Source organism: Mesoplodon bidens (assembly GCF_964165515.1).
Source record: "Mesoplodon bidens genome assembly, chromosome: 1".
Lineage (NCBI taxonomy): Eukaryota > Metazoa > Chordata > Mammalia > Artiodactyla > Ziphiidae > Mesoplodon > Mesoplodon bidens.
The window spans coordinates 136,495,950-136,511,721 of NC_138176.1; the positions used below are offsets into that span (position 1 = coordinate 136,495,950).

At 39.1% G+C, this 15,772-nt stretch overlaps 1 protein-coding gene across 8 annotated transcripts in view; it reads right to left on the reverse strand.

Moving 5' to 3' along the window:
* Positions 1-14,704, reverse strand: part of CEP135 (centrosomal protein 135) — an 86,940-nt gene extending 72,236 nt beyond the window's left edge. For 6 of the 8 annotated variants that reach the window (XM_081224035.1, XM_081224033.1, XM_081224030.1 and 3 more), the window contains exons 1-6: positions 14,476-14,703; positions 10,924-11,080; positions 8,839-9,029; positions 7,558-7,725; positions 5,200-5,341; positions 3,212-3,296 (exon numbers count right to left, since the gene is read on the reverse strand). In XM_081224035.1, the coding sequence (XP_081080161.1) occupies positions 3,212-3,296; positions 5,200-5,341; positions 7,558-7,725; positions 8,839-9,029; positions 10,924-11,063 (726 nt within the window). In that variant the 5' untranslated portion in view covers positions 11,064-11,080; positions 14,476-14,703. Of the gene's footprint in view, positions 1-3,211; positions 3,297-5,199; positions 5,342-7,557; positions 7,726-8,838; positions 9,030-10,923; positions 11,081-13,975; positions 14,134-14,475 lie in introns of those variants that run through there. The other 2 variants (XM_081224037.1, XM_081224036.1) reach the window with 2 other exon arrangements.
* Between the last annotated feature and the right edge of the window lie 1,068 nt (positions 14,705-15,772).

Genomic DNA, 15,772 nt, shown 5'->3' on the forward strand with positions numbered 1-15,772 from the left:
CAGCCATAAAAAGGAATGAAATTGGGTCATTTGTTGAGATGCGGATGGATCTAAAGACTGTCATACAGAGTGAAGTAATCCAGAAAGAGAAAAACAAATATCGTATATTAACGCAAGTATGTGGAACCTAGAAAACCGGTTCATCTGTACCATTTTTCAGGGCAGAAGTTGAGACAGATGTAGAGAGAAAACGTATGGACACCAAGGGGGGAAAGCCGCGGGGGGGTGGGGATTGTGGTGTGATGAATTGGGCGATTGGAGTTGACATGTATACACTGATGTGTATAAAACTGATGACTAATAATAACCTGCTGTATAGAAAAATAAATAAAATAAAATTCAAATATTAAAAAAAAAGTACCTAGAAAAACCCACACACTTTCGATCTTTGGTTTTCTTTCCCAAAAAATTTGAAAACAAAAACCAAGTATTCAATTTAACAAACAATTATTGAGCTTTGTTCTAAGTATACAAAGATGAATAAAACACAGTCCCTTACTTTCAGGAACACACAGCTTTACAGGAAAAGCAAGCAAGCTAACCAATAATTGCTTTAATATGTTATTCAATGGTAGAAAAATAGAAATAGGTATATGGTACCAAAGTAGTCAAGGGAATAAAGTGATTTAGACTCCATAATATAGTCATGTCTATCAAAATTAATGAGGGGCTTATCAAATAAACAAGTCTAAAAAACTTATTAATGATGCTAGGTAGAGAAGAAAGGAGGGATGTTCCAGGCAGTGACAGAGAAGCATAAAGCAACACGATATGTTTGAGGGAGCAGAAATGACTCAGTATGACTGGACTGTAATGTGCGAGGAAACTAATAGTTGGAGATGAGTCTGAAAAATTAGGCAGGAACTAATTATGATAAGCACTGAATACTCCAGTGGGAGAAATATTACTCTGGACTAAAGGATGAATTTGATAAGAATAAGACCAGAGGCAGGAAGACCTCTTTCTTGTAGGAATATATGAGAGATGACTAGGGCCAGTGGGATAGGGCAGAGCAGAAGTAGTGAGTTTAAGAAGCACTCAGAACTGACAGAGCATGGTGAGTGGTGTGTGACAGGAGGAGAATGAGATCTAGAAAGACTACAGAATGTTGGCTTGGGCAAATGCTGATGCTTCCAACCAAAGCAGAGAATATAGGAGGAAAAAGAGATTTGAGACAGACGTTGGCAAGTTCAGTACTAGGCATATGTGTACAGAGAGCATTCATCCAAGTGGAATTGCCCCATGTCAAGTTGGGTATATGGGTCTGGACCTCAGCAGAGAGGTTTGAGCCTGAGACACTGGGGAGTCATCAGTATTCAGGTAATAAACTAAGAGAATGGATGAGACTATTTGAGAAAACACAGAGGGAGAGGAGAAGGAGTCAAAGACAGAATCTTGAGAAACAGTGATATTTTAGGGAGCAGGCAAAGGAAAAAAGCAAAGAAGATATTGTAAGAGGTTAAAAAAAAAAAGCAAGAAAAGGAAAACAAAAAGAAAATGAAGCCATGGATGAGTTTCAAAGAAAAATTATGAATGATGTCAAATACTACAGAGTGGGTCACAAAAATGAAGACTTAAAGTATCCTTCTGGAGGTAGCAATTAATGTCAGTGGTATCAATTAGTAGATCAACTTATAAAGTGTGGGACAGAAGCCAGACTGCAAAAGGTTACGGAGTGAACAGGAGGTGAAGAAGCAGAGAAAGAAGAATAAGATACTCTTTAGAGAAGTACTTATGAGGGAGAAGACATTAATTAGCAAGAGGGAAAAGTAGTTAAAAGAGATTTTTAAAGGGATATTAGTGATGACACTAGTGCCTCCTCACCGGACTGTTAAGAAGACTAAAAAATTTATAATTGTAAAGCGGCCATGTAAGCTTGTTGAAGAATAATTGATTAAAGCAATATCCTAAGGAGAAGAGAGGAAATGGGGCCAAGTGCACAGGCAGAAAGACTAAACCTTAAACAGGAAGAAGCACCACCCTACCCACTAAGTCTTAAGGAGAGCCTGAGTGTGAATATTGCTCATTTTAAAGGGGTAGAGATAGGAAATTGAAAAAAAGTTGATATCCTGAGAAGGAGGGTCTTATAGGCCAGGGAAAGAGCTTGAAGAGAACAGTAAAATCTGGAATATATGCTGAGAAAAACAGAACAAGTCCAAGCAAAAAAAAAAAAAAAAAAACTGATAGGGAACAGAGTGGACTCAATCAAGATTGATAACCACAATAAATTGGTGGTTTCAATCAGAATGGTCAGGTTATTTTCTCCAAACACCCCAGCCACCTCATGCAGAGATAGTAAAGATTGGTCAGTTTATGTTCATAAAGTACTTGGAAAAAAATATGATGAAAGAATGACTGAATATAAACTGAAAAATATCGATACAATTCATCTCATGTGCATATTTGATATCTTCAACATCTCTCCATGAAGTAAGTTTTTTGGTTGACATTATAACAATTCCTTTTAACTCCATTTTATCCAAGTAATCTTCAAAGTACTTTATAAACTTAACAGTTACACCAACACATAAGTCACATCTATATTTGTATGTGCAGATTTCTTCACTCCAAAAAAACGTAGTCATGTGCAGAAAATGAAAAACATGTTACCCAATTTAAACTTCAGTAAGCATGTTAAGAAAGAAAGCCTATAATTATCCAAGTCAGAATTTAGCCAAGACATCAACAGAAAGTACGAAAGAACAAAGTTTGTTAAAGTTATAATCTAACTCTGCATCTATTAATTCCCCTGCTTCTTCAGAAAACTGTGTTATGGGGTACTAGTGCTTGTAGCAAAAACATGCAACAAATACGGCAACACAGAAAAGTAACTTTCAAAAGAGCCTTATATTCAAAATGACAAAATCTATAGTAAGATTTAAAAATTATTTAAAATACCATTACAAAGCATAACACACTTTAATAAAATACCTCCTGAGATGCAAACAGTTAATATCGTTATATTTGGGGAGACAGATGACTCACCTTAAAAAATCAAAACAAAGCAAAAAACTACTATTCACCTCCATGCATAATGAAGGGAATGGACTGAATGCCCTGAAGCCATCTAAGCCATTCCATCTATTAATTCTAAATATTAACAAATTTATGAAAAAGAAGAACTGTATTAAAAACTCAGTATTGGTAATATCAAATATAACTTAATTTCACTTACAATCACACCTACTATGCAAATAAATAAAAATCCTACCTGCTTGTTATAATCTTTCAGTCCACTTTCCATCACTGCTGACTTTTCTTGTAACTGGTAGACTTCTTGCTGAAGTTCTTGAATTCTGAAACACATTTATAACTAATGTCAATATACTTTTGTTAAGAAATACAAAATAACAAGAAGTGAAACTTGAAACTAGATGCCTTCTCTTAAAAACCCTCTACTTTTTGTTTCTCAGTGAGGTTGGAGGTGCTGTGCCAAAGGGTTCCAAAGCCACAGCGTAGAGTACATCATCTTGCAGATTTAATTTTCCAAGAATAGATAAAAAATTGAGTGGTAAATAATTTGAAACTCAGATACATTATGCCTACTACTGCATTTTGATCCTCAGGACAACTCTTCCAGGTACAGTTGCCAATTCTCAGGTTCAGGGAACTAAGCGTCTAGTCCAAAATTCACAATATTATAAAGTGAAATAAGGGATCCTACATGACCCTGTATTTTCTAGTGAACTATCCTGCAATCCTAGAAAAAAGAAAAATATTGAGAAATACTACTACTTTCCAGGTAACTACAGCAAAAAACCTACTTCTTTCCAGAACTCGTTAATTCTAAGAGAAACAAGATTTGTCTAAATTATCTGAATTCTGCAACTGCCCAAATGTATTTGTTTTACATCAAACTTTGCCATGCATTAACATAAATATGACACAACCACTTGCATACTGGAAAAATAAAGCCTGAAGCCAGGTCTGCTTTTAAGAGAGATTTTCCATGCAGTAAGGTGAGCAAGGCTAAACACTGCTCGTCCCTGCCATCACTGGAACCAACATTTCCTACTAATCTAGGTGTAGGAGAGGAGTATGTATGCAACCACACTTATATATGCACAAATGACTCTGAATACAGTTAAATGTGCACATGCAAATTAAAACAAACAAGATAATCAAGAGACTAATGCTACCTATGATGGTTTGATAGAAAAGAGGAATGAAGAAGAAGTTAAGGTGAAAGAAAAAGACAGAGAATGATAACACATGTAGCCCCCAAAAACTTCTTGCATAATACTAACACATTGTCTAAGTCCCAGATTGTAACTGTACCAGAAAAACAAAACACAAGATATTTCATGGGTAAGGTCAGATAACTATATAAATACAGGTACATAATACTGTGTGAGAAGAACTGAGCTAAAAGATCCTAATTAGTCCCTCAATCAATGTCTTTTTTTTTTTTGCTATATTGTGATTAATAAAGTAGAAAACTCCCCCATATTCTCTGCATAACCTACAAAGTAAAAAGCTAACTGCACTAACCATTTCCACTAGTGTGTTCTGTATTTTAAACTGTTTCTGCAGCTAAGACCACAGAGGCTGTCACTAGTGCTCTCACTCCTCTGTACCTCTTACAATTTTCTTAATGGCATTTTGTGTATTTCTCTTGTCTCATCTTTATTATACTGGGTTATAAGCTTCTAAAAAGCTGCAACACCACCTTATTCATCTTTACATCCCCAGAACAGTTACATAGTGCCTTTTCCAGAGAGCTTAATGAAGTTTTAATTAAAACAATTTATATCTGATTCCAATTTAAGGAAATATCAACATATAGAGCTAGAGAATCATGAAGCAGAATTTCAAAGCCAGTTACAAGTCTACTCATGTCTACTGGTATTTGACAAAAATCTGAAGTAATAAAGAGTCTGTAAAAGATTTACTGGGTGATGAAACTAAATGTCAAAGCAACTCTACTGAAATAGGCTCTAGATGGCACTAAATTGTTTTAAATCAAATATGGACAGAAACATCAGATATATGATCTCTTTGAAATCAAAAGTTTCAAAACAAGTAAAAACCTTCTATATTCAGAATACACTCAGAAAGCATTTACTGAGTGCTTGTGCAAAGTTCTGTGCTAGGCACCAGAGATATGCTAGTTAAGAAGACAGAAGCCCTACTATGAAGAAACTGAAGGCGAACCAAGTGATCAATTAACTAAAGCCAACAAAGAATTATTTAATGCACCTGTTATCAGCCACTTGCAGGAGGTCTGCAATGTAAGGGTCATCTGGCTGAGGAACTGGATAAGAACTGACTTCAGAGGGAGGGACTGGTTCGTCAATTTGCATACGCTGGCGCCTGAAAGCAATACTTCTTTTCTTGCCACCTAAAAAAAGCAAATGTGTATTTCAAAAAAATGTAAAACAAAACAAAACACTGTCTTAGAATTAAATATTTCATAAGGTTAGCCTTTTAGTTATAAAGTGTGTCTCTAGCTCATATTACATACTGATAAAATGTTTTCTCCCTTATATATAAATACCCACCTGATCTTTAAACAATGCATTCCTGAAAACCTCAACAAGATATGGTTATAAAACAAGCTCTATTTTCTGCATGCTTGGTACATATGCCCAGATTTAATCTGTTCCTCCAGGAGATGAGGACCAGACTTTGGCAAGATTAAAAGTTGAGTGTGCCTTGTGGTATTCGCTATTATGAGCTCAAGAAATCAGCAGCAGAAAACTGTCAAACGAGGAGCTTAAGGTAGTGATAACTAAAATAAACATGCTTATTAAGCAATGCCAAAGGAGAAGATAACTGAAACTTTAAGAAGCAAAATTAGTATATAGCGGAATGTATACCCTGAATTAGTATAATTTCTTAATTAGTAAATTGTCTCAATTATCCTTAAAACCAGCAGGAGTAATTTATTTTTATGGTTAGATATATCCTGCCTTGGTCCAAGCCACATGGATAATTTACCTCTTCCAGTATCTGGCCAAGATTAGACATGTACTTGAAAAACTAATTGACCCTCACAAAGAACAAACATAACTCTCAACTTTGTCTTCATTAGAATCCTAACAAATTTTTTATACTCCTAATCTTTTGTTTTGAGGATGAAGAAACTGGGTCAAAAGTATTTAAATGACCTGCTTGTATACACACCTGAACAGGTAAACCATTTTCTTCTCCCCTTATCTCCTGGTTTTCCTCCTTGGTTGCTCCTCAGTTTCTTTCAAAGACCCTCTTCTTCCACCTGTGCCTTAAATGCCCATTTTCCTAGGGTCTGTCTTTGGTTCTCTCTTTCCAGTCTACATAATCTTATTAGATAATTCCTACCACATTCAGAGCTTCAATTCTCATGATATTCCAATGATTCCCAAATGTGAATCTCCATCTGGGATCATACTGCTGAGAACAGATCTACATATCCCACTGTATACTAGAAATCTCAGTGTGAATGTCCTGTAGGTATAACATACTCAACACACCCTTTGTGGAGGGTGGACTCCTGTTCTGCTTTCCACATTCTCTATCTTAAGAAATACTACCATCATCCACCCACTCATTCCCTTCAAACAGAAATTTAGGAATTCCTCTACTTCCCAAGTCTACAACATTCAGTCACTAAATTTTAGAGGTTACACCTCCTAAATCTCTCTTGAATCTGTCCCACTCTTTTCTCAGAAAATCTATCCTCTTTTTTGTTCTCTTAATCTTCTAGGTACTTCTGAGATCTTCTCCCACATTTCTCCATCTTTTCTGCCTTTGGCTCATGGTCCTCCCTCTCCATCTCATTTCCTGCCATTTCAAGTCCCACTGATTCCTCCCCGACCCTGACCCCTCGGTTCACAATTCCTCAACTCTCATGAGTCTCCTCTTCACTCAGCTATAGGCACACAATAACAGGATTACGCCTGGACTTTGTCACTGGTTAGAACTAGGCCAGTGCCCAGCTCTTCAACTCTCTTCTGATGGCAATCTTCATTCTGACCAAATTACTTCAGTCTCTACCTAGTCTCATAATTCAGCACTTTCCTACACCTCACTTACTTCCATAATCTTAATCCCATGGTTTAGACATCTCAATGATCTGGTTACTAGTACTGGAGATTGTTCCACTGACTTTATGCCCAGACAACCACCAACTCTGCATATACCCCAACATTTCTTTTTTCTTGCTTCAGAACTACTGAGCATAAAGCTAAAAAAGAGTAAAATAAACTAAGAAATAAGAAAGTACATCATTTCCAAATTCTTTAATGAGTATGAATTACTTTTATAACTGAAATAATAATAATGATAAAAATAATAGAAAAAAGAATTTAAATTAATGATTAAGGAAATAAAACTCTGGGCACTGAAGCCAGACTACTTGTATCTAAGAAGTTATTATTACATAAATTTCTAAGCACATGTATAGAATATAAGCTGGATCTTCAGAAATAAATTTAAAAGTTTTTGTGACTAGCCAAGTACATCTTTTCAAATACTAAAGTCTAAGCATGAAAATCCAAAGTCCCATTTCAGTCAACAGTTCTAATATCTTTAAAATATTACATGCGTACAATTGGTTTTGAGAGGGAACAGACTCACCTGGAGTTTGTACTATAGCTTGCCAATTCTTTTCTTGAAGTTGTTGAATTTTTTCATTTTTAGCTTTACTCTCTTTCTCCAAAAGTTTGAGTTTATGAACATATTGATTATTTAGAAATTTCAGATCAGCTGTTTCACGTGCACACTTTTTCAATGTGGTTTTCAACTCTTAAAATGAAGAAGATTCAAAGAGTATTTTACAATCTAGAAATTCTTCCATTTCACAAAATACAAAAAGTCATAGTAAATTGAAAGGCTCCACCTGATTCTCATGTATGCTTTGTTAGAAAGGCTATACCTTTTCTACCACTGTTAAGAAACTGCAAATAAGTCACTAAGCACAAAAAGGAATTATATTTTTCTTCTGTGGTATGAGCCTAATATAAATCATGGCTTTTGATCCAGTAAATTGAATATGAAGCTAAGGGAGTATGAATTCATGCCAGGTATCAGACAGGGCTTCCTTTGAATATAAGAAGATTTTATAATAAGTTAGCCATATAATTACCCTTTGCCCAGTACCTTTGAAACCATTCTAATTCTACCTTCCAGATCAAAGACGGGATATTAAAGAATCAGAACGACAGATACATGGCTCTCTCTCAGTAAGAGAAAAACAAAAGTTATTTCAAGAACACTTCTTCAGTACCAGCATTTAATATTTTCTACAGCAATTAAAAAAAAAAATTAACTTATTTATTTATTTATTTATGGCTGCACTGGGTCTCTGTTGCTGCGTGCGGGCTTTTCTCTAGTTGCAGCGAGCGGGGGCTACTCTTTGTTGTGGTGTGCGGGCTTCTCTTGTTGCACAGCATGGACTCTAGGCACAGAGGCTTCAGCAGTTGTGGCACGTGGGCTTCAGTAGTTGTGGCATATGGGCTCGGTAGTTGTGGCTCACGGGCTCTAGAGCACAGGCTCAGTAGTTGTGGTCCACGGGCTTAGTTGCTCTGTGGCATGTGGGATCTTCCCGGACCAGGGCTCAAACCCATGTCCCCTGTATTGGCAAGTGGATTCTTAACCACTGTGCCACCAGGGAGGGCCCTCTACAGCAATTTTAATTCTAAAAATTTAATCCACATAAAGTAAAAATGAATACAGTTATGGAATGCAAATTTACTTTCCTTCTTGGAAACTCTTCAACACACCCTACGATATTTCAAGAGGTGTCAATAGGATGACTATCACATTTTCTAATCAACAGTTTTAAAGGTGGACTAGGCTTTCTTACATATAAAATGAAAAGGGCAAAAATATTGCATTTTAAAAATCACAAAATTTTACCTTTAATGTGTTGGCCTGATTGTTCTCTCAGTTTCATTAATTCCAGGTATAATTCATTATTTTCCTTATTCAATCTTGCATTTTCAAGTTTATAAGGTTCCAATACAAAGTCAGAATTGGCACTTTCTTCTTCAGCTTTCACAGAAGATAATTTTGATTTCCGAAGACTTTCTGTTGTATGAACTAGATCACTAATATTCAAGAACAGAAAATGTAAATACAAGGAAACATTCCATTAACTTTTAATAACTAAAAACATATTTGTAAAAAGATTTAAAATAAATGTTAAGTGAGCTCAAATCTAAAAACAAACAAACAAAAACAAACACTAGGAGTCTTTCAAGGTACCAGGAAGTACTCAAAAATTTCTCAAGACAGGATTAAAGATTTTTTTTAATATAAATTTATTTTATTTTTGGCTGCATTGGGTCTTCGTTGCTGTGCACAGGCTTTCACTAGTTGCGGCGAGCAGGGGCTACTCTTTGTTGTGGTGCACGGGCCCTAGGCACGTGGGCTTCAGTAGTTGTGGCACGTGGGCTCAGCAGTTATGGCCCGCGGGCTCTAGAGGGTGGGCTCAGTAGCTAAGGCCCGCGGGCTCAGTCACTCCGCGGCATGTGGGATCTTCCCAGACCAGGGATCGAACCTGTGTCCCCTGCATTGGCAGGCGGATCCTTAACCACTGAGCCACGAGTGAAGTCCCAAAACAGGAGTAATTAAAAGTTATGAAACATATACACACAGGCAGAATCATCTTTGAATCTCCCCTCTAACTCACCCCCCCCATGTCTAATTAGTCACCTGATCCTGTGGAATCTGTGAAACTTATTTGTTCATTCAGCAAACATTTACTGAATGCCTGCTATATGCTGTGTCAGGGACGCAACAAATAATGAGTCAGTTCCCGACCTCTAAGAACACAGACCAGTGGAATATTCACTCCATCAACATTTACTGAGCAGGAGACATGGTAAAGAACCCACTGTCACAGATCTTATATGCTACTAACAAGTTGTCAAAAGTTATAATACTATGTGATAACCTCAACAAATATTTCAGTGCCAACAATGTGTTCAGCCTGTTCTAGGTATGCCAGTTATAAAGTCAGTCTCTAGTCTCATGGAGTTTGCATTCTATCGGGAAGATAAAACAAGTTTCCAACGATGATAATAGCTAGTAACATGCAGCAGATGAGACAGAGTCCTGCAGGCCATATGGCTAACTGAACATAAGGGCAAGGCAGGGAGAGGAGAAAGGGACTTTATAGGCAGATAGAATAGCATATGGAGAGACCAAGGGAGAAAGTGAACACATGTTTAGGAGCTTCAGGTGGTTAAGACATGGGAGATGAAGGTGTACGAGTATAAAATTACTGTGGAAAAAGTTTGTCAGTTTCCTGAAAAGTTAAATATACTTCTACCCTATAACTCCGAATTGACGATCTAGTACTAGATCACGAAGGATTCTGCAGGCCATGCTAAAGACCATAATGTATCTTTCATCCATTCTCTCCTTTCCATCATCATCACTTATAGTCCTACTGCAAAAGCTTCCTAGGCCACTTCACTGCTCTAGTCTCAAATCACAGTAATAGAATTCATGCGGAAAAGAACAAAAATCACAAAGACTCTTTCAGTTAAAGTAACAGTTAAAGTAACAGTAACAGCTAAAGTCATGGTCAACCACATTAGAGAAACATTATAAATGTAATAGTAATTAGAGACCAGTGACTAACATAATGTCAACTATATTTCAATAAAAAAATAAAGACCAGTGAATAAAGCAGTTACACAACTCCCAACCAGATCAGAAAATCACATTAAAAATTGTACTTTTACTCACAGACAAAACCTGCAGAAACATTCACTCTGAATAGTATAGTGTGAATGGTGACCCTAGAGTTTTGCAATGTGGAGGCCCTGAATTGATGACAGCAGAGTAGAATCTAAGAAGAATAGAGAAACTTCAGATGACTTAAGGAGTTTAAAAATATCTACCCACTTCTCTACTGAAGGATAAAGTTCAATCAGAAACTAGATAAATGGGATTAAGGATCACACAGGTTTAGAACTGTATTTTCATCTTTACCTGAAAAGTTTTTCTACCAAAGGTAAACACTCCACTGTCAGAGTCTGGCGGTATCCCAACTGATCCAATCTTTTCCTAATATTAATATATTTTCTTTCTGCAGCTGTAGTCATCTTGTCTTCCAAACTAGTTTTATTCATTTCCAAAAATTAAAATCCTAAAAGAAAAGAATGAAACATCGTCATTCTATTATCAGCTATTATTATTGTTTCACATTAAGAAGAAAAGAATCTTTTAATATGAAGCAATTATTCTTTGTTTCTTTTCAGGTAGGCAGTCTTCTGGAATATTTAGATTGATTTAAATCCAATGTTTATGATATTCATGTTGCTGCATTAAAATAAACATCTCCTCATAAACCTACACGGAAAAGTTAAAACAGGGACTTCCCTGGTGGTGCAGTCGTTAAGAATCCGTCTGCCAATGCAGGGCCCATGGGTTCGAGCCCTGGTCCAGGAAGATCCCACATGCCGCGGAGCAACTAAACCCCTGTGCCACAACTACTGAGCCCACGCGCCACAACTACTGAAGCCTGTACGCCTAGAGCCCGTGCTTTGCAACAAAGAGAAACCACCGCAACGAGAAGCCCGCGCACCACAACGAAGAGTAGCCCCCACTTGCTGCAACTAGAGGAAGCCCGTGCGCAGCAACGAAGACCCAATGCAGCCAAAAATAAATAAATATTTTTTTTAAAAAAAGTTAAAACAATAAAGCTTCTAGGAAAAAAAAAAAATTTCCCAAGCCTGAGACAGGCAGAGAATACTTAGAAAAGCCTCTTTTAACAGCACTAAATACAAAGGAAAAACTTGATAAATTGGATTTCTTTAAATTAAAAAGTCTGCTCATCAAAATATGCCCTTTTATATGACAAACAAAAACAAAAGAGTAGGAGAAAAATATTCATAATATCTAACAAAGGATTTGTATATGGGATACAGAAAGAACTCTTACAATTCAATAATAAAGACAACCCAATAAGAAAATGGGCTAAGATTTGCAAAAGATACCTGAATGGGAATAATCATATGAAAAGTTGCTTAATACCATTAGACATCAGGGAAATTGAAACCATAATGAGATACAATTATGCCCATACTAGAATGGCTAAAATTAAAGGTACAATACCAAATGTCGTCAAGGACTTGGAGTAACAGGAATCTTCACATTGCTGATAGGAGTGTAAAATCTCTGTGGAAAAAGTCTGGTAGCTTCTTATAAAGTTAAACATACTTCTATCCTATGACTCTCTAATTCTATTCCAAGGTATTTACTCAAGGAAATGAAAATAAGCATCTACAAAGAGACTCTACAAGAATATTTGAAGCAGCTTTATTCATAATAGCCCCAAACCGGAAACAACCTATTTATCCATCAATAGAGGAACGGTAAGTTACATAAGATACATATACTGTATGATTCCATTTATATGAAGTTCAAGAACAGGCAAAATTAAACTATATGCACAGAAATTAGAACAGCAGTGGCCTAGGGCTATGGGGGTGCGGGTGGAGCCTGACTGGTAGGGTTACAAGGGAACTTTCTGGGGTAATGTAAATATTGTGTTGGACCAGTGTATACATTTATCAAAGCTTTTCAAACAGCACACTTAAGATCTGTGCATTTCACCATGTAAATTTTACTTAGATTAGGAAAAAAAAAGACACAAACGCATAAGTATCTCTGTACATGTTTTTATCCTTGTCTTTTTAAATATTTATGAATATATTATCTATCAACCTGCCCTAAAATGGAGTCATCCAAAGATCACTTCTTTAGAAAAATGTGCTCTTTTCTAACTTGGCCAGGTAAATATGGTCCTAATACTCATATTTCTAAACCAAATAAAAACTTTGTTTTACATCTCTACTGTTCACAATTTATAAAACATGCAAGTATATGAATACATGCAAAATTTGATCCTCACAACTACCCTGTGAGGGAGACAGGGTGAAGGACACCCTCCCTGTTCAAAGATGAGGTAAGGCTGCCTCAAGAGAGTAACTTTTGGGACTTCCCTGGTGGCGCAGTGGTTAAGAATCCGCCTGCCACACACGTTCGAGCCCCAGTCCGGGAAGATCCCACATGACGCAGAGCAATGAAGCCCGCGCACCACAACTACTGAGCCTACGAGCCACAACTACTGAGCCCGTGCACCTAGAGCTCGTGCTCCGCAACAAGAGAAGCCCACGCACCACAACAAAGAGCAGCCCCCGCTCCGCAACTAGAGAAAGCCCGCGCGCAGCAATGAAGATCCAGGGCAGCCAATAAATAAAAAAATAGAGAGTAACTATTTTCCCAAACCACAAGGCCACGAAGTAGGTGGGCATTCAGGTCCCCTGGGTCCTGATCCAGCACTCTGGTTTCTGTACTATGCTGCCTCAACTTACCAAATCACTCCTAAATTAGTACCTCTCCTTGATTACTCCTTTCTACAAATCTTTCCTTCTCCACACTCTTGCTAGCCTTTTCTTTGAATGGCGTCCCCATTCTATACTAGGTTCTTTCTAGGTTCCTTCCACAAGAGGGACCTGACTGATGCAGGGTGCTCTAGAAAAAGTCCTGGAGACATCAGAAATGCACCTGTCAAATCAAGAACTAGTAGGGCCTCAACATTCAAACGTGTCTCCATTTTGTCTGGTACCCACTTTGGTTACCCAGAAATAATACTTCCTCACATCCTTCTGAGAGAGAGGGAGAATATGAATATGAATCAAAAAATCATCCACACACAGGACAGATGAAAAAGATTAAAATCCTCCCAACAAGGACAAAAAACACGTATTAGGCCTTCCCCACCCATAGGCTGCTGTCCTCCACCACCACCCCAATCTCCATTATCCAAACACTGTGGCTATACTGAAAACTGCTAGCAAAACTACATAAAAGGTAAGGTTGGGAGGTCCTCCACGCATACGTGTTTAGAACCAGCCACTTGCTTAACTCTGGGGGGTTGACGTCTGAAAGCCAGTACATCTTATTTTTACAAAAATATCCTGTGCGTACATATGCACAGGGGCCAAAAACAAAAAACAAAACAAACCCCAAAACCAACCTTAACTGAGTTTACCTCGGGAATCCTCACTCATTTCAGAGAGTGGAAGCAAGAGGGGATGTTTACTAAGGTGCCGGACAAGGGTTAATAAAAGACTCTCGTCCTACGCTTTTGGGCACTTTTGTTTTTACAAAGAGCCTGTATGATTCTTATACGAAAAGAGCATTTTAACTTTTAAATCAACCCATCAGTCAGTAGGAGGCGGGTCCGCGGGGGCCGCACAGACGCTCGCGGCGAGAGGGGTAGGAGGAAACAGGGGGCTCCCGCGGCCCCAGGCCGACCTCCGGGCCACAGCTCCGCAGCCGGGTGTTGAAGGGAAGGGGTGTCAGCAGCGGGGCGGCGGGGAGTCTCCGCGCCCCGTCCGCCAGCCCGCCCGGGCCCCACTTCCTCCCGAGGCCGCGCGGCCTCCCTCCCGGCAGCGCCCCGGCCCGGCCCGCCGGGACCGCCCGGGAGGCGGAGGCACCGCCCAGCCCGGCCCTCCCACCCCGCGCCGCGCTCACTCGCAGCCCCGGCCGCTGCTCCCTCCGCCTGCGGTCGCATTCTCCCTCGCGCCTCGCCTCCCTTGCTGGCTCCTTCCGCCACAGACACCGGTTCCGGCTCCAGGACAGTTTGAAAATGGCGCGGAGAGACTATCTGGGCCGGCGCGGAGGAGGCGCCGCGGTTGCCTCGGTAACGGGAGCGGCACTCGTTTCGCCGGGCGCGGCGGGGACGCGCCCGACAGCGATGGCGGCGCTAGGCCCGGCCCGGAAACGCAACGGCCCGCACGGCGCGAGGCCGCGGCACCCCCTAGCGGCCGGCGAACCTCGAACCTCAGCGGGCGCCAGAGACGGTGTCATCCTCTCCGTCGTGTGCCTTAACCTTCTGGACGCGGCGTTAAAACCCTGCCCAACCCTGGTCCCTGCTGCGGATTAGCCTGCACCCGCTAAGGGGACGCCTACTCACCACGTAAACTCCAGCTTAAATAGCCAGTTGTCTGTGCAACTTTCCCTGAGAACCACCCACACCCATGTCCCCGATGTGTAGACCCTTATATTATATTCATCCCATTATGATGAGTATAATATCACTATGTTGTGATCCAGTGAGTTATAACTCATCCCGTCAAAATGTAATTATTTGTTTATATGTCTCTCCCTGCCTCCTCCAATTTTGAATTCCTTGAGTCAAGATTATTTTACTCAGCTAGTTTCTCTGGCACCGACCACAGTAAACATTTGTGAATGAAATTACATTTAAATCAACTGCTCATATATAGAAAACACATGGTCAAATCCTAGAATTCCATTTCTCACGTGAAAACTTCTAGATGATCAGAGAGGAGCTCATTTCCTCCTTTCTATTTACTACTCTCCCAAGTAGGACTTCCATTCTGAAAATGTACCTAATCTTTGGGTATCACCTAACTGCTCTGTGGGTTGTGAATACTTTATACCCATTCATATATTGCTCTAACCGTTTTCACTGTGTGTGCCTTGTCTATTTTCCCACGTGCTTTAATAAGTTGTTTTATGAATTGTGGGGCAATCCTGTTGGGGCCACTCTCAAAACTGATAACTGGGGTGATGGAGAGCCAGAAGCAGAGAGAAAAAAAATAACCTTTCACTGAAAGTGCGCTTACAAACCAAAAACAATGAAGAAATCTGATGCTAATGTTGGCTAATAGCCAACAAAGTAAAACATCAAAACATGAATTCTCTCTAGATGAAATGAAAGAGTCTGATGAAGCCTTTAAAATGAATATGTGTAAGGTGATCTAGATCGAAATTTCTCGACATTGACACTTTTGACATTTTGGGC